Raw genomic sequence first — 19,639 nt, forward strand, 5'->3', positions numbered from 1 at the left:
TAAATAATTATAAATCTATATTTCATGTATCCATAAAAATCTAGGGAAAAACTCAACTGATCGAGGGACAGAACGCCCACTTTGAGTGCAGAATCGACCCCTACCCTGATCCAACCCTCAAGGTGGAGTGGCTGTTCAATGGCAAGCCATTGCCATACGGCAACAGATGGAGAGCCAGCTACGATTTTGGCTTTGCAGCTCTGGACATTCTTGGGTGCTATGCCCAGGATTCTGGTACCTATACCATCAGGGCTACCAACGCTCTTGGAATGGCGGAATCAAGTGTCAATGTCAAGATTGCAAGTAAGTTTGTCTTAAATTTGATAACTGTTTCTTCAGTCTTAACTCTTATTTTAAAATAAAAGTAAACTCCACCCCTTTTTCCTATTTTTTTTTTAAATTTGGCAATAGAAACTGGTTCTCTTTGCACATTTATAAATTTAGTGAATAAAATACTTCACTTTCATGATTTTTATAAATAAGCTCATGTCACATATTATCTTATAATTAATATTTAATTGGTTAGATTTTGTGCCCCCCCCCCAAAAAAAAAAAAAAATAATTTACTTGATTTGTAAATTTTGATTTAGTATGACATTCATTATAATATTCATGTTGCTTATTACATATACTTTTCTCTTTCAAATTGACCCTTATGAATGTTTACTCATTATTTTATTTTGAGCTATAATTGCCGGAGAAACATGTACCATAGAATTATTTTTTCAAACCACTCTATTCTATAATTTTTATTTGTTTTAGTTAATAGTAGTTAAAGTAGTTAATATAATATATGCATAGAAATAATAATTTCAGGTGGGCAAGGCCTCCTGCTGGACAGTGACCACGAGGAAGCCCTGAAGAAGATCAAATACCTGGAATCCAAGCACCAGAAGACTGCAGAGGAGGAGCTGTCTGCACCTGAGGCTCCCCAGTTCGGACACCCTCTAAGGAATGCCACAATTGAGGAGGGCCAGCCCGCCCACTTTGAAACTACTCTGACTCCAGTTAATGATGGAACAATGAGAGTTGAATGGTTCTGCAATGGCAAGCCCATTCCCCAGGGTCATAGATTTAGAACTACCTATGACTTTGGATTTGTTGCTTTGGATATCCTATATGCTTATCCTGAAGATAATGGTACCTATTCTTGTGTGGCTACCAATGTTCTTGGCACCTGCAAGGCTGAATGTACCCTGAATGTTAGCGGTAAGTCTGGCCTACTTCTGGATACAATGGACAGAGACAGGTTGTCCCAGCTGAAGAATCTTGAGCACAAGGAGAGACATAGAGTTGATGAAGTAGATGCTCCCATCACCAAACCTGTTTTCGTTACTCCACTGAACAGCGTGGACTCAGCAGCTGAGAACAGCCATGTCCATCTGGAATGCCGACTGGAGCCTGTCAATGATCCCAACCTGAGAGTTGAATGGTTAGTCAATGGCAAGGAAGTTAGGACTGGACACAGGTTCAGAACCACTCATGACTTTGGATTTGTTGCTCTGGATATTTTGGGAGCTTATGCTGAAGACTCTGGAACCTACATGTGCAGAGCTGTTAATAAGCTGGGCGAGGCTGTCAACACTGCCACTGTCACTGTACAAGGTAGGATTAATCATCAATTATTGCAATTTTCATTAATGTTTCATTTTCAGCTGTTTTTTGTACATTTTTATGAGCCTTTTCTACTGTGTTTGTTGAACAAAATTGGAGGATATGATTCATCCAGTTAAAGAGGAGAGATTCAGCCGAGCCCTAACATCTCAACACACCTCCAACACCGCAAATCGGAAAGCAAAATCATTGAGCAAGTCGAGGTCGCCAGCAGTTGTGACTGTTGGGCAGCTGAGGGCCCCATCAGCAGCTGGCAGGCTTGAGCTGCTAGCAGATGTACCACTGGGTCAAGTGCCTCGGGATGGATACTTAAAAAATTTACTTTAAAATGTTAACACATACAATTTCAATATTGTTTAATAGAAATTCAAAAACAATATAGTAGTTTATTTTTAGGGGTTTTGCTTAAATTATTAAATATTTAGTCAAAAAAACTCATTCTGTTATTGGATAGCTTAAAGTATTATTAGGATTGGATTGGTTAAAGTAACATTCGTCAAAACTTTTTCAACCTAATATTTTGCATGCTATGTGTTAATTAATGGAAATTAATTAAGTATCCGTCCTAGATGGCAAAGTGAAGAAGAAAGTGATGTAGATTATCTGACAGACATTATTTTGGATGATACACCACTTACAACTACTAGATGTTCGTCACGTGCTATGTCTGGTACTATTCAAAGAAACAAAACTTTATAACTAACCATGTCTGTCTGTCTGTTCTTCAGTCCGTAACTCAAGGAAGGAAATGGGATTTTTTTGGATGCAATTTAGGATAAAAGGCTGCCTTTTTATGAAAATTGCCTATAAAAATGAAAATCCAGTATATAATTTACTTGGACCGTCTGTTTGTCAGTCATGCTACAAAAAAATAAATATTAAAATAAATTGTAAAGGTGTGGTGATTATTTTTATTTATGACCACTGAATATATGCTCTTTTAATCAGATTGTCTGTATTAACTTTGTGCTTCGCTACTTATGTATATTGTCATCCTTGTTTTGCTATGCCTAGTTATAAGCAGAGAAAGCTAACCTTTTTATGTTAATACCTTTTTGTTAATCGGCATTCTATTGGAAAATTTTTTATCATAACTTTCATATAGGACTATATAATGTATTTGACAATATTCAACAAAATCTAAAATTTTAGTTAATATTCTTTTTCATACCACCTGCATTAAAGTTCATGAAGTATTTTTCTATTTATTTCATAATATTCTGTATTTTTGTAGTTTTTGTCTAGTTTAATTTGCTTAGATTTTTAAATTTTTAATAATGCCGCCATTTTTTAGCCCGCCAAGGTCTGTTGTTGGACAGCCAGCACCCGGAGGGATGGGAGAAGATGCGCGAGCTCGAGTCCCGCCGCAGGGTTGCCAAGCTGGAGGTTGAGGAGCACGCCATCACTGCTCCCAAGTTCCTGAAATCCCTGCAGGGTGTGACAACCCTGGAGGAGGGACAGAATGCCCACTTTGAGGCCCAGGTATTAATTTATATAACTTAAAAAAAACAGTGCCTGTTTCAACTTCCCCTGAACCGAAATTCTAAAGGACACATACTTATGATTCATCGCAAATAATTGTGTTTTTATCAAAAATTGTTGGAGGGCGCCTATAAAAATATATATAATATTGTGATTTATATACAGAATTCAATACCAATTGTAGAGTAGTTTGATGTATGTACAATTTAATTCTTATCCACCCTTAAAAAATATTATCAAAAACAGATTAACCCTCCAAATTGTTTTTTTTAAAAGCCCATTTAAGGTTGGGATAAGCCAGTAGTTGCATAAATAGCATTATCTTTTAGGATTTAAATATATAATAAACTTCTTTTAATATCCAAGTATTTTCATCAAAATCTTTAGAAATGTTCTTTAAAAACAAGAAATCTAGTTTAAAATTAATGAACTACATTTATGTAAACTGCCTATGCTTGTCTATGTTTTCAAATTAATCTCATTAAGGTTGAGCCCATCCACGACCCAGGACTCAAGATTGAGTTCCTGCACAACGGCAAGGTGCTGCAGCAGGCCTCCAGAATCCACACTGTCTGTGACTTTGGCTACGTCGCTCTGGACATTGGCAAGCTTGTTTCCAGCGACAGCGGCGAGTACGTCTGCAGGGCGTACAATGCCCTCGGCGAGTCCAGGTCCAGTGTGCAGCTGAATGTGGCCGCCAGAGGTAGCCTGGACCTGTCCTCCCAGAGGCCTGAAGGTCTGGACAAGATTGCCCAGCTGGAGAATAGAGGACGTGCTAAGGCAGATGAGGAGGTGGCCACTTTCCAGAAACCTGTCTTTACCAGCGCTCTGCAGGAATAATTACTTTACAATTTTCCATTTACATTTATCATAAAGCAAAAAAGATATAATTATACCTAAAGGAAGAATTAAAAACACATTTTTATAATTCAAGATTAGCATTGTTTTCCGTTGAATTATTAGTTAAAAATTATTCCTTAAGACATGCTAATGTATCAAATAAAAACAAGGAGCAGTACAGCTATTTTTAATCAGCAGAAAAGTTAGAGGAAAGTTACTGACTTTGATTTTATAATGTTTAAAATAAAAATAATAAGTATTATTATTGATATAGAATGTTGTAAAATCTGAGAATGAATCTGCTCACTTGGCCGCCAGGCTCATCCCCGTCGGAGATCCATCCCTCAGGGTTGAGTGGTACAAGGATGGCAAACTCCTGGAAACTGGTAAGTTCAATGTTTTCATGGATACAGGGGTAAGACACTATCAAACAGTTTTATCTCCCAGTTACTAATTACTGTATACATGTAAACTTGTAGACATTTTTCATACCATTTTTTACAAGAACAAAAACTGAAGAAAACAATTATGTCTTTAAATTACATACTTTTTATATGAACTTAGAAAAAGTAGAAAAGAAAGATATCAAATAATATATCAAAATTTATTTTCTCTGCTTTTTCTTTTGAAATTTATTTCATTTAAAATATAAAATGAAATATGGATTTAAAATTTTGACACACAAATCCTAACAAATTTTGAAACAACTTAGGGGTATTATAATATTTAGGACAAACATTTATTTTCAAAGATTTATATATTTTAATCAGCGAGGGAGAGGACATTGGAATGTTAATTACATTGGTACCCATTGGTGTCCAAACTTTTCAACTGATAATAAAAAACAAAACCATTTCAAAAGTTTAATATAAGACTGATAAAACTTTTACAAATATATTTAAACACAAAATTTTGTCCCTGAACACATTTTTTACACATTTCTGAAGAGAAAAATTTTCTGGAAAAAATTTGTTGACTAAACTTAAAGATTTCCAGAATATTTTGCTCTTATTTCAGAGGGAATTGAAGCGTGGAAATAATCAGCGGTTTCCCTCAAAGTACCTAGAACCCCGCCCCCCCCCCTTATTTTGAAATAAATTGAAAGTAAGGATGGGGAGGGTTAAGTCCTTGATAGGCATAATGAGGGAAACCAAAAAATAATCTGGCCAATTTTGACAAAACTTTTTTACGATTTGAAAATATGTTGCAGAGTTTTGTGAAAAAAGTTTAGATATATTATTTTCACGTTTCACCTCCCTACGATCTCACCCAAAGACAATTTTTTCTACAATTTTACATACTAGGTACCAGAATAAACACTGTCAATGACTTTGGCCACGTACAGCTTGAAATCAAGGGACTCAGAGAATCAGACAATGGTGTTTATGAATGTAAGGCTGTGAACACACTGGGAAATGCTGTCACTACAGCCTCGGTACAAGTTCATGCTAAATCCTCCCTTCTCCTTGATTCCCAACACCCACAGGGCATGAAAAAGATAACTGCCCTAGAGTCAGCCAAGGTCCACAAAGAACACACAGAAGCAGTTGGTACTTTTGACAAGCCTGTTTTCACCCATCCACTGATTGGTACATCAGAAGTGAAGCAAGGAAGAAATGCGCATATTGAATGCCGCGTAGTCCCGGTTGGGGATGCCAACATGAAGTTTGAGTGGACCAAAAACGGGGAAAGCCTCCAGACTGGCTCCAGAATTCAGGCTTCCTATGACTTTGGGTTTGTCACCCTAGACATCATGCAGTGCGTGCCAGAGGATTCTGGTATGTATGTCTTAAAGGCAAGCAACCTTGCTGGAGAATCAAGTTCTTCGTTTGCCCTGCATGTCACAGATGACCAAGGACTTTTGTTGGACACCATGCATCCAGAATCATACAAGAAACTGCAAGAACTGGAACAATACAAAGGAAAAACCGCCAAAGTTGACGAAGAATTAAGCCCCAACCAGCCGCCAGTCTTCATGAAGCAGCTGGCGGAAATTGGTCTGGTTGCCGAGGGAAAATCTGTTCATTTGGCGGCTCAGGTTGAGCCCAAAAATGATCCAAACTTGAGAATAGAATGGGAGTTGAATGGGAAGGTGATATCAACAGGTATAAAAGGCCTCCACTCTACTCTACTCTACTGCACTACTACTCTACTTCTGCTACCTCTATTAGCTGCTCTACTATTCATATTTCTACTAGAATTATATTAGAAGCTATGTTAAGCATGTTAACATAGTAGCATGAATATTTTTAATTTCAAAATTAATTTTTAGTTCATCTATCTATTACTCCACCATTAATTATTAATTTTGCTTTTAGGAAATAATTATTTCTATTTCTGTTCCAGGAATTAATTTATAAAAATATCAAAGATTAACATTTAACACTGTACATATATAAAACACTAATAATGGAGGGAAAGGCCAAAAATAGAAAAAAAATTCTTTCTTTATAAATAAGAGTCATTTTTTTTATTTAAGCCAATTATCATATAAAGATGTGTTTTTTTTTCTTGATTTGCCCTATCCATTCTGTATAGATATTCTTATTAATACAAAATTTAGATATATATTTCTTCATTTACATATTAACACATAACACTTAAATATAGCAGAGAGGGAGGGGACATTGGACTGTAAATTATGATGCCTTAGGTTCTTTATTTGCTGGCTAAAAGTTTTTGGGGGTTGTAGATTGATTTATGATGGCCTAAAATAAGTAACGTTCTAATATTTTTTACAAAAAAATTCAATCTGCATAAGGGGTAATTTTGTTTATCTTAATCATAATTTATCGTCCATTGTCCCATCACTGTAAACATAGATATTCACAATTAATCTATAAACATTTATCTTTAATGTAATTAGTGATATTCATTTATGATTTTTTAATTACATTATTTTTTAAATAATTATTTTAAAACTGTTCTATTGATGGAAATATTATAATTTACTCATAGAGAGTTTAAAAAGCATTAACATTTAAAAAGTAACATGAAAATAAAATTCAATGTTTATCAGTATATAGAAATAGAAATCTAACTTCTTTTCAGGTAAAATTGATGAAAGTAATAAAATTAAATATGTTAAGGTTCACGCATCAGATCTTCCCAAGAGTTTGGAATTGTTACCCTGAATATTGAGAGTGTTAGAGCCAGTGATGTCGGTATCTATACTTGCAAGGTAGACATTTTAGGGCCACAGTAAAAGTGTCTGACTATGACGTCAGAAAAAATTAACAACTAACCAATGAGAGGCCGCTATATATTTTACCATTGTGAATACTGGCTTCTAATTGGTTAAATGTTAAATTGTTAATTTCTTCTGACGTCATAGTCAGACACTTTTACTGTGGCCCATTTTAGTAACAAAGCTACTCTATAATTCACTTTGTCTGTCTGTCAATCAGTCATTCTGCAAAAATACAGGGAAATGTGATTTTCTCAGCTGCTATTGAAGAGACTTCAATGAAGAATGAAAATAGATAGTTGATTTTACATAGAAGATCCCTATGACCATCTAATCGATACATTTTTTTTCATATTATCTCACTTTTTTATTACAACTGAACTGTTCCTTAATTTACTTTGTTCGTGTCTGTGCATTCCATGATTTCTTTATTCTTCGATTCTTACGGAAATTGTCATCTTTGTTGAATAATGTTTAATTATGGACTGTTTCAGTGTGTCTGTTTGTCCTTTATAAGACAAAATTCAACTTCGTTATTCTGCTATTAAAATTATTTATTCTCATTCTCTCACTATCTCTCTTTTTTCTCTATCCCCTCTCTTTTTCTCAACCCCCTCTCTTTTTCTTCTCTTCCTCTTTCCCATATAGAATACACTATCTAAAAATTCATATTTTAGGCTGTTAATTTGAATGGCGAGGCTACAACTACAACCAGCATTAAAGTTAAAGGTAGGCAAAATAAAACAGTAACAAAATGAAATCTAATTCATGACATTAGAACATTTTTTAATATTCCTCTTTTTAGCACTTAAGTAAGGTTTGTTTAAATCAAACACTATTCCTAAGTCTAAAGTACATTAATTGGATCAAAAAAAAATTAGAGCTAAAGTGTGTTGAAAACAAAACTAATCCCTACACCTTTTTTGATATAAACCTTACAGTTATGGTCAAAATCTAATAGAAAATAATCCAATTTATGCTCAAGGTTTAAGTACTAAAAATGGTTTAAATTGTGAGCAATTGTATTTTTTGATCACCCTTTATATTGTTTCCCTTCCTGCTTCCCGAAAACCATTATCTGTGCAGTATATCTAAATTTGTTACATTTTATTTATATTTTGTTCTTAATCTTAAAGGGCGAATATAGGTTTGATATAATATGAGCTTATTTCAAAGGTGCCATTATATAGATTATAAATAACTTAAAGATATTGACATATCTAATTGTATAAGTCTGTTTATAGCTTAAAACCTTTCTAACTCAAGATAATATTATGTAATTAGTGTGGTTCCCTAGGAACTTAAACACCCTAGCATCACACAAGGCTTCGTAGCAAGGTTGAATTAAAAGCTTTCGTTAACGGATAGTCGTAATAACGTGGAAACCAATTAATCAGGGATAAATATACCCATCTTCTACCTTCATACAAATTATATAAAGTAAAATATTTAAAAGTTTAAAAAAACATCAAATAATGTAAAAAGTAAAAAAAAATAATCGATAAAATTTTCTTGGAGGAAGAATGATTTTAAATCCCTGTTTTTTTAAGGTTCGTGTGTGTGTGTGTTAAAATTGCGTACAAGAGGGTTTTTATATTTTCCAGAATTAACCAATGATCTTTGTACAGAAAATAAACTTTAAGACGTATTATTTACCCTAGTCAAAACTATTGGCGCACTTTTACGCAAATTATTTTTACGCTTTTTAAAAATTGAATTAAAGAGTATATAATCTAAAATAATAAATATTTAAATTATCATTTAAGATGCATGCCATTGTAATAGTCAATCAAACTTAAGCAAAATAGTCAAAAAAAAGTCTTGTAAAGGGCTAAAATAAACCGTTTGTCGTCAATCTCATTTATCATATGTTCAATTGAAACAGAAAATTGCAAAATCTACTTAAGTATTTTTTTGAATTTTTAAATTTGACATAGATATTCTAAAAGTATGAAATGGCACCTTTCATATAAGCTCATATCATATCGAACCTATATTCGCCCTTTAATGCTAAAAAGAGGAAATCATTTTCTTATGATAATTATAAAAGAACCCTTCAAGACAAGGTTCTCTAATTAACCCATCCTTTGTATATTACATAGAAAGTGGAGATTTATTGACCGGGACACATAATCAGCAGGCATTGGATAAAATAAACAAGCTGGAGGCTGGTAAAGCTCCAGCATCTGAAGCTATGGAGGTTGATTATGATATGCCCACATTTACTACTCATCTGAATAATGTTGATGTTAAAGAGAAGGGAACAGCTGTGTTGCAATGCAAGGTGGAACCATTAAATGACCCGACTATGAAAATAGGTTTGAGTTAACCAATGAAATATTAAACATTTTAAGATATGATAAACTCTACTATAAATGTATCGGAAGGGAGAGGGAAGTTGCAGAAAAAAAGATTAAAAGCATCTCTAAGACTTATATGAAGCTTATCTGAAATAGAAAACTCGATATATAGAGAGATATTTTGTCTAAAAGATTTTCTAACACTTAGGATTAACAGCTTTAGTAGATTTATTTACTTTTTACAATCATAACATAATTAATTATTCGTATGCTGAAAAGAAAAATCCTGTAACAGAGAAAAAGTTAGGGCAAAATTGGATTTCTTCAGTGGTTATTAGAGATTTTGTTTTGTGAAGTCTCTATCACCCAATTTATTTTAGTAGGTATTACTAATTTTTAATCCCTTACTTTTAGAGGATACCTTAGGCTTCCTATTTTAAGAACAAATACATAATTTTATTATTACTAATCCATAATACATATATCATTGGTTTAAAACTTAATAGATTGGCAATTAAACGGCCGACCTTTGCCATCTGGAACAAAATTCAAGCCCAGCTATGATTTTGGCATTGTAAAGCTTGTCGTTGATGACGTTCTTGCTAAAGATGCGGGTGTGTATAAAGTCACTGCCACTAACAACAAAGGTATTGCCTCCAGTTCTGGAACTTTGAAGCTTGAAGCAGAGACTGGAAGTGGAGTTTCTAGCGAAGGATTGCATCCTTCTAGCCAAGCTGGCTTGGAGGCCATTCAGAAGCTGGATCAAAGTGTGGCAGGTGCACAGCTGGCAATGAAGTTATCAGATTCTTCTGAAGCTAAGATCATTGCCCCCAGATTTACTACAGATCTTCCAAGTGAGGTTAAAATCAACGCAGATCAGAACATCAATCTGGAGTGCTCATTTGAGCCCAAGACGGATACTAACGTTGACATTAATTGGTATTACAATGGACTCCCATTGCGGGCTGGAACACAAATCAAAATGAGTTCAGATTTTGGGTTTGTCAAGCTGAATATTGACAATGCCCAAGGAAGAGAGGCTGGTATCTATACATGCAAGGCTAGTAATAGTGCGGGTGAAGCTACTACTTTTACAAAAGTTTATATTGCTGATGCTACCACTGGCGGCGTTGATGCTTCAACTAAACATCCACGGGGACAAGCAGGCCTGGAATCCATCCATACTTTTGATGCTGCTAAGGGTCTGTTACCCGATGACGTTGAAAGTGCAGAAAAACAGGCAGCCCCCCATTTTGTGACTGCTTTTGAAAGTGGATCTTTTGAAGGTGGTACTGTGGCACATTTTGAGGCTAAATTGGAACCTAAAACTGATAATATGAACATTGAGTGGCTCCACAATGGGAAACCTTTGAAAGAAAGTAAGATTTTCAAATTAAAAGCAATTATTAAAATGAAACCTCTAATTAAGAATTATTATCTATAATTTCATTCTTTTTAAAAATAAGACTTAAAAATTTCCTAGGCTCAAGATTCAAAAAGGTTCATGACTTTGGCGTTGTTATTTTTGAAATCATGGGAGTTAGCAACCATGATGTTGGTAGCTATACCTGTGTGGCCAGCAACAAAGCTGGCAAGGCACAGTCCAGTTTTGACCTGAAACTTTCCTCTGGAAAAACAGCAGCGGCCCCACATTTCTCTACAGGATTAAAGGTGCCTTTTCAATTTGTAATTTTTTATAATTTTAAAATTTGCAAAAGTTTATTAATATAACAATAGACCTAAATTACAATATAAAAAAAAACATTTTATTGAATCAGGATCAGTTAAACCTAGTGGATGGAATGTCAGCACATTTTGAGTGCCGGGTCAGTCCAGCTAATGATCCACAGTTGAAAATTGAGTGGAAGTTTAATGGAAAACCACTGGCGGATTCAAGCAGAATTAAGGCATTCATTTGGATTATCAATATGAGTGCAAAATGAAACACATTCTTACTCGAAGAAATAGTATTAGCAAAAATGATTTATTATCTTAGAAGATTATTTTATGAATGATTAGGGTTTTGCATTACATTACATTAAATCCTAAAGATTGTAAAAATATTAATCCCCCCCCCCCTTTCTTGTAAGAAAACATGGATAATGCAAAACCTTAAGATTGAACAAAAGTTCGGCCTCAGGGGGTAAAAAAAAACTGGTTTTAATCTTATAATTGTACATTTTATATATCGGAAAACTGTTAATAATATAATGCGAGAAATAACCATTATAATTGGCATAGTTGTACTTGTTTAAAATCCAATGATTAAAATGAACCTCAGACTGTTTCTGATTTTGGATTTGTTATGTTGGACATATCTGGGGTAGATTCTAGAGACTCAGGAGAATATATTTGTACTGCAATAAACCAGTAAGATATTATAATATTTTGGGGGATTTTTTAGGGAGGATTTATCTGAAGAGGGTTTTGGCACCACCTTTAATTAGTTACCTACAAAGCTTTTAAGGAGAATCATATCGGGTTTGTGGTTAGTAAGATTATTCGGCATACGCAGACAGACAGACACATATTTTGTTTTTTATAAATAAGAATTTCTGCGGTTTGATTCTAAAGATAATAATATTAGATTTACCTGAAATTATGATTAAAAGTTTTAATAATTTTGATATACAGGTTTATTACACAATTGATTTTTTCTTAAATTCTGTTAGTTTAAAAGCAGTGGTTTAAACTCAAAGCAATCAATTTTAAATACCAAAAAAACAAGAATAAAATTTTGCCAAGGTTCGGCAGTGACACAACACGAGCAATTCTGAGGTGCGAGGGTAGATCAGGAGTTATCTATGATTCTATCCGTCCACAGTCCCTACATAAAATCAAAGATTTGGAGACTGGTAAAATAAAGGATTTAAACCAACAGGGATGACATGTCAACCGAAGAAATTAATTTTGCTTCCAAACTTGCATATCATAGCTTAATGCCGCAAAGAAAACAATCAGTTTTGTTTCAGTGTCATTTTTGGAAGGCAAAAGGGTTTTCTTCGGGTGCCATAATTCCATTCCTGAACTTAAACTGTTTTTAAACTATTTTTAAAAGCAGTGGCGTGCGAACCGAAGGGGGCAGTTGGGGCAATCGCCCCCCCCTAGCGACCAAAACGCCCCCCCCTGCCCCCCCCTAGCAACCGCCCCCCCTGCCCCCCCCTAAATGTTAAAAAATGCCCCATTTTGCCCCCCCCTGGTCAACAAAAATGCCCCTTTTTGCCCCCTACCCTACAAAAAGCAAAACTATCCCAGTTTCCAAAAAAAAGAAATACTCCAATAAAAAATTTTTGCGCTTCGCGCCAAACAGACAGTTACTATTCATTTAACCTTACCAATCTTTTTAATTAGTGTAGAAATTAGGTTATAATCTTTTTTCACTGAACATAACAGACCAGGTTATAGGAAGTATTTTATTTTGTATAATATAAACTTTTTACCAAAGAAATTTGTACATCCCCAATGATGATACACAAAATTACCCCTTATATAGATTACAATTAGTGGATGAAATGTAGGGAAACTCGACTTAATTAACCAACCAATCAAAATTCCATTAAAGTCCCTAAAGTTGTTGAGCCAACGAATAAGAAAATTTTATATGAAATATTGGGGACTAGTGTAATAAATAGCCCAAAAACCCCTCCCTCCCTGCATATTTGAAGAAAAAAATTTGCGCTTCGTGCCCTTCTAAATGGTTTCTGCTATGAAATATTGGGGACTAGTGTGATAAATAGCCCAAAAACCCCTCCCTCCCTGCATATTTGAAGAAAAAAATTTGCGCTTCGCGCCCTTCCAAATGGTTTCTGCTATGAAATATTGGGGACTAGTGTAATAAAAAGCCCAAAAACCCCTTCCTTCCTGCATATTTGAAGAAAAAAATTTGCGCTTCGCGCCCTTCCAAATGGTTTCTGCTATGAAATATTGGGGACTAGTGTAATAAATAGCTAAAAAAAACCTCCCTCCCTGCATATTTGAAGAAAAAAATTTGCGCTTCGCGCCCTTCCAAATGGTTTCTGCTATAAAATATTGGGGACTAGTGTAATAAATAGCCCAAAAACCCCTTCCTCCCTGCATATTTGAAGAAAAAAATTTGCGCTTCGCGCCCTTCCAAATGGTTTCTGCTATCAAATATTGGGGACTAGTGTAATAAATAGCCCAAAAACCCCTCCCTCCCTGCATATTTGAAGAAACAAATTTTCGCTTCACGCCCTTCCAAATGGTTTCTGCTATGAAATATTGGGGACTAGTGTAATAAATAGCCCTAAAACCCCTTCCTCCCTGCATATTTGAAGAAAAAAATTTGCGCTTCGCGCCCTTCCAAATGGTTTCTGCTTTTTATCACAATGAAAGGACAAGTAATTTTTTTTATTTTTTGCACAGTTCATTATATCTTTGGTTTTTATGGTACGATAAATTTTTTTGTGGATTATAATATTAAAAAAAATAAAATTTCTTGCTGTTTCGAGCATCCAGTATGTAATTTACTTTGACTGTCATCACACAACATACAGGAAAAAGGATTTGTGACTTTTTCTACCTAAAATATATATTTATTTCAACAGATGCTCTTTAAATCTACTTGTCTGTATTCTTATTAATGATTTTTGTGCTTTGCTACTTAAAGATGTTGTCATCCTTGTTGTCAAACAATAAAGAAATATTTAATATCATTTTTTCATATTAGGTTAATTTTTGGTAAATTATTTCCAAAATGAGTGTTTTTATCTCCCCCCCCCCCCCCAATTTTTTTTAATGGGGTTATTCATCCTTCCTGCTGAGATTTTATAACATCCCCTTCCACCCATTAAAAATGTTTGTGGTGGAGGGGGGGGGGGGGGAAAGGTTAATTTATCTTCTGTACTATTTTTTCGAAGATGCCTTCTAGCTCCCTTCCCTTTGGTCATCGCAGAGTGGGGAGAAGGAATGGGGGAGAAGAGATGGGGGGGGGGGGAAGAGATGGGGGGGGAGAGGTGGGGGATATAAATGGGAAATAGGGATGGGGGAAGGGATGGGGAAGAAGGGATAAGGACTAGGAGGCCTATAATCAAATAATCCCACCCCTTAAAACGCCCTTATTTAAAATTAGTATATATAATCAAAATGCCCCCCCCTAAAGCAAAGTGCCCCCCCGGGGCACTTTGATTTAGGGGGGGGCAAAATTTTACAAAATCTTCAAAATGCCCCCCCCTAGACAAAGTGCTTCGCACGCCACTGTTTAAAAGGTATATCTAAAATATACTTTGACACCTGTAAAATCATACTGCAAAGCCAAAAATGAAAACAATTGCCCACATCGATTTTTATTAGGATTTTAAAGTTTATTTTTTACTATGGATTAAATAATTTTTACTGAATCGTGATGTTTCTTTCCTTTGTAGGTAAAATACTCAGCTTTTAGAGTGTCTTGCTTCGTAAATATTGAATGCTAGTATACAGTAAAGTTAGGTCTTTTGATTTTATCTATCAATACTAATTAAAAATTAATTCTTTACAATATATCAATGAATTAACATAAAAATGTTTCATGTCTATTATACATTAAAACACATAAAAATTGGCTGTAAAGGGTTAAATAAATTAAGATGACAACAAATGTTTATGCAATACAACAAATTTATTTTTGTCACATATACAAATATCATATAAAATAAGATTATTCAAACATATTTTTTGAAATATTTTTAAAAAGTATGTATCTTTTATGAGTAGGGTTTTCATTCTTTTCATTTTTATTAAATACAATTATTTAACTACATTTGAAATAAGTCACTTTGTAAAAACACTCTTTCGGAAATTATAAAGAATTGAAATGAAAGAAGATTCCTTATTGGCTTAAATTCAGCATTAGTTTTTTATTGTATTATGTCAGATTTTTCACTGAAATTTATTGTTTTAGAAAAAAACATTATTTCCATTGAACAGAGTAATGTTTTTTTTATTGTATCAGTATAAAGTGAATTATATAAAATTGTTCACTAAGTTACAATATTACACGAAATAAAAAAAGACCTTTTGATCTGGTAAAAATGACCAGAGCAACAGTAAAAATTAATTTTTAAATTCCCCAAAAAAAGTTTATTGGGGAGTTAATTCAAATTTGGGCTCTGCAGTCTGATTCTATAGGTGTCCTAGTATATTTTTGACCCCCCATTCAAAAATAGTTTAAAAACAGTTTAACATTCACTGCCTGCCATGATTATCTCCACTTTTATTTAGTTTTTAATAATTTTTTGTTCGACTAACAATCATTATTTAGTGTGAGAAAAATCTAATATTTTAATTGTGTTTTTTAGGTTTAGTTACTAAAAACTTAGCAATTATTAACCAAAATTTAGTTTTATTTTTTTTTTAATTAGTTATTTTACTTTTAATTGAAACTAACCACTTTTTTTTCATTTTTGATTTTTATTAAAAATTGTGCATTGATCGAATGTTTATGATTTTTTATTTTCTGTTGTTTATTTTATGAGGAAAAAAAAATTTGTATTATACATAATTCACATAAAAAAGATTAAAGGAAAACATGTTCTTATAGTTTTGAGTTATCCTATTCTGACTGTTTGTTTTAAGATACAATATTTTCGTTCTACTATAATATTGATAGTGATTATGTAAAAAAAGAATTAATGTTATGTATCTTAAAAATGTGCAATTAAAACTAATTTATAATTATAGAAGAGACCTCAACGGCTGTGGACGGAAAGGCTGACATTGGACCTCCCAAGTTCCAAACACAGGTAAATATATATTAGACGCCATTTCGGATGTTGATTTTGGCGCCAATGACTTTTTTTAGCAGACTGAAATATTTGTAAATTATATGACGCCATCTTGGATTTTCAAACATTTTAGCAGATAGGCAAGATATCAATTCTACGGAAATTAAACTCCCCCCCTCCCAAAAAAAATCGTTTAGCAGTGCTGAAACATACGGGGACATAAAAACCTAATTTTAAGAAAATTGTATCTAATTATGTTTCATTATGATTCATTAGGTCCAGTTTTTTTTTTTAATTTGCCGAAAAGGTGTTTTGTGGGTTTAGTTGTACCTTTCATTTTACGTCTGGAAAAATTAATTTCAATATTCATTCAGGTTGCCTCCAGAATTGAGATTTCTGAAGGCCAGAGTGCCCACTTTGAAGCCAGACTCACCCCTACTGAAGATCCTAACATGAAGGTAAGGGAACCTTTACATTAAGAGCTTAAAAACAAACAAAATAAAAAATACTATCAAATATTTCCTAAGGTCTTATATCAAATTATTGAAATAAAATAAAATTGTTAAATCAGTCAAAAATGAATTAAAGAAGGTGAACAATTTTGGAGACTTAATTACTTTACCTTTTTGTTAACTGTTTTATAACCTATTCAGGTTGAATGGTTCAAGGATGGAGAGCTGTTGCAGACCGGTCACAGGTTTAGAACCTTCCACGACTTTGGTATTGTCATCCTGGACATCCTGTACTGCTATGCCAACGACTCTGGCACTTATGAGTGCAGAGCAACCAACAAGCTTGGCTCTGACAAGACCAGTGGCTCTGTGTCCTGCTCAGAAAAATCTGGACTTATCCTTACTCCCCAGGTTCCTGGAGAGATGAAGGAGCAGACCTTGGAGAGAATCCAACATCTGGAACAGCACAAGATGAAGATGACCGCTGAGGGTCAGGCTGTCTCTCAATCTGCCCCAAGATTTACCTCTCCTCTGTCAAACATAACCGGCCTAAAGGAGGGTGAAAACGCCCACTTTGAGGGCAGACTGTTGCCTACCGATGACCCCAACATGACTGTGGAATGGTTCTGGAATGGTAAGGCTCTGAAGGCTGGCTCTAGAATCAGGACCTTCTGTGACTTTGGATTTGTCATCCTGGAGATTTCTCCTGTTTACCCTGAGGATGCTGGAGAATATACCTGCAGGGCCAAGAACGGACTTGGAGAGGCTGTCACTACTGCAACTCTGACCTGCTCTGGCAAGAGAAACATCATTCTTGACTCTCAGTTGCCTTCAGGTATGGAAGGTGCCATGGAAAGAATTGCCCAGCTGGAAGGTTTGGGCAGATCCAGAGGCAATCAGGAGACTGAAGAGGATTTGAACCAGCCACCTGAGTTCCTGAGTCCTCTGCAAGACATGACCCTAGCTGAGGGCAGCCTTGCTCATTTTGAAACAAGAATCATTCCCATTAATGATCCCAGCATGAAGATTGAATGGTACATGAACGGCAAACAGCTGAGCACTGGCTCTAGAATCAAGACCATCAGTGACTTTGGCTTTGTCATCCTTGAGGTTGCCAATGTTATGACCCGTGATGCTGGTAACTACACCTGCAAGGCTACCAACCGCCATGGCGAGACCAGTGTGTCTTGCCAGGTTCAGGTGAAGGGCAAGCAGGGTATTGACACCAACCCCCAGCTGCCCAAGAGCTTCCAGAACGGCACAGAGTCCATCCACAATCTAGAGGAACGTATGTGGAAGAGAGAGGACATCACCTATGATGAAATGGAGGCCAAGGCTCCAGTGTTTGTGACCAAGCCCCATGACATCACCTGCTATGAGGGCCAGCCTGCCCACTTTGACTGCAGGATTGAACCTATTGGAGATGGATCTATGAGGGTTGAGTGGTACCATGATGGCAAGCCAATCCAGATTGGCTCCAGAATTCATACCATCAATGATTTTGGCTTTGTTGTGCTGGACATTGACTGGACCTTCATGAGAGACTCTGGTGTTTACAAGTGTGTGGCCACCAACAAGTGTGGCTCTGCCGAGATCAGCGTTAATCTAAAATGCAGAAGTAAGAAGGATGTCATCATTGACTCCCAGCTGCCTGATGGCATGTCCATGGACAGACTGAAGGAGCTAGAGGCCAAGAAGCGCGAGGCCCGCACTGAGGAGGACACCCCCATCACCGCTCCCAAGTTCTTGACCCAGATCAAGCCACGCATGGTTGGCGAGGGTGAGCCTGCCCACTTTGAGTGCAGAGTTGAGCCCAAGAACGACCCCAAGCTGACCATCAAATGGTTCCACAACAACAAGGAGGTCGATTTCGGCCATCGCTTCAGATACACCTTTGAGTTCGGATATGTTGCTCTTGACATCCTGTATACATATCCCGAAGATGAGGGCGAATATGTTTGCAAGGCCACCAACGAACTCGGAGAGGACATCACCAAGGCAGAGCTGAAGTGCAAGGAAATGCCCGCTATCCAGCTGGAGAATCAGGTGCCTAAGGGTATGAAGAACTCTGAGTACATCGTGCAGATGGAGGCCGCCATGAAGAAGTATTCCCAGGAGATGTACTTGACTGAAGAAGATGTTTTTGATCCTGAGAGACGCCAGCCTCCAAGGTAGTGTATCTTATTTTTCAGTCTTATATCTTTGTTTTGGGGTTGATTTTTTTACATTCAGCTTGTATGCTAGAATTATATTTAGATTTCACCGGCATTAATGAAATCTCCAATCAACGACTTAGTTAAATTTTTTCCTTTCTTAAATATAAAATACTTTTTCCTATCACTCAATATCTAATTAATGGCAAAATAGTTTCTTTTGATGAATCATATATATTTCTTTATTATATCATATCTTAAACACACACATTAGTGATTTAAGAGATAAGACAGAAGAAGATAAATTGATATAGCAAGTAATTTACTATTGTCCCCTCCCTTCCTAACGTATAGTATAAATTAAGGTTTGTGACCCAGATTCAGAGTGTGACAGCCCTGGAGGAGATGCACAGCACCAAGTTCGAGTGCCAGCTGGCCCCTGTGGGAGACCCCAACATGAAGGTTGAGTGGTTCTTCAATGGAAAGCCTCTTTCTTTCAGTAAGTAATATTGGAAAATATTATCTAGAGGCTTGATTGTGTGCTTCTATTTAATGAACAACGAACCCACTCACCACCCCCCCCCCCACCCCTCCATTATTTTCATATTTTTATAGGAACTTATTTCTATCTTTGCATGGTATTCTAGATTTTGCGGTAAACAATTCCTACGGGGTATTATAAAACCTTAAATTATCTTATTTTAATCAAGCCAAAAAAAACATATTTCTATTGTTCAGAGCAATTTATTGAAAACCGCCCTAAAATGAATTGAAACTGTAAAAATTTCATGTATAAATAGATAAATGGCTTAAATAACAAAAGTAACTAATGCTATGTTAGATACGGGAAATTAAGAGTCAATTTAAGCCTTCTAGACAAAGGTTGGGC

General features: G+C 35.4%; 1 protein-coding gene across 10 annotated transcripts in view; it reads left to right on the forward strand.

The window, feature by feature from the left end:
* Nucleotides 1-19,639, forward strand: part of sls (sallimus) — a 99,429-nt gene that overhangs the window by 35,437 nt on the left and 44,353 nt on the right. For 7 of the 10 annotated variants that reach the window (XM_080163603.1, XM_080163613.1, XM_080163608.1 and 4 more), the window contains 18 exons: nucleotides 45-303; nucleotides 817-1,605; nucleotides 2,909-3,096; nucleotides 3,583-3,928; nucleotides 4,209-4,322; nucleotides 5,241-6,041; nucleotides 7,026-7,117; nucleotides 7,801-7,852; nucleotides 9,226-9,441; nucleotides 9,930-10,802; nucleotides 10,907-11,094; nucleotides 11,202-11,330; nucleotides 11,705-11,793; nucleotides 12,169-12,278; nucleotides 16,102-16,163; nucleotides 16,520-16,603; nucleotides 16,799-18,768; nucleotides 19,116-19,249. In XM_080163603.1, the coding sequence (XP_080019729.1) occupies nucleotides 45-303; nucleotides 817-1,605; nucleotides 2,909-3,096; nucleotides 3,583-3,928; nucleotides 4,209-4,322; nucleotides 5,241-6,041; nucleotides 7,026-7,117; nucleotides 7,801-7,852; nucleotides 9,226-9,441; nucleotides 9,930-10,802; nucleotides 10,907-11,094; nucleotides 11,202-11,330; nucleotides 11,705-11,793; nucleotides 12,169-12,278; nucleotides 16,102-16,163; nucleotides 16,520-16,603; nucleotides 16,799-18,768; nucleotides 19,116-19,249 (6,496 nt within the window). The remainder of the gene's footprint in view (nucleotides 1-44; nucleotides 304-816; nucleotides 1,606-2,908; nucleotides 3,097-3,582; nucleotides 3,929-4,208; nucleotides 4,323-5,240; nucleotides 6,042-7,025; nucleotides 7,118-7,800; nucleotides 7,853-9,225; nucleotides 9,442-9,929; nucleotides 10,803-10,906; nucleotides 11,095-11,201; nucleotides 11,331-11,704; nucleotides 11,794-12,168; nucleotides 12,279-16,101; nucleotides 16,164-16,519; nucleotides 16,604-16,798; nucleotides 18,769-19,115; nucleotides 19,250-19,639) is intronic. The other 3 variants (XM_080163611.1, XM_080163612.1, XM_080163614.1) reach the window with 3 other exon arrangements.

The sequence above is a fragment of the Acartia tonsa genome, chromosome 6, assembly GCF_053477335.1.
Source record: "Acartia tonsa isolate MP-2025a chromosome 6, ASM5347733v1, whole genome shotgun sequence".
In the NCBI taxonomy this organism is placed as follows: Eukaryota; Metazoa; Arthropoda; class Copepoda; order Calanoida; family Acartiidae; genus Acartia; species Acartia tonsa.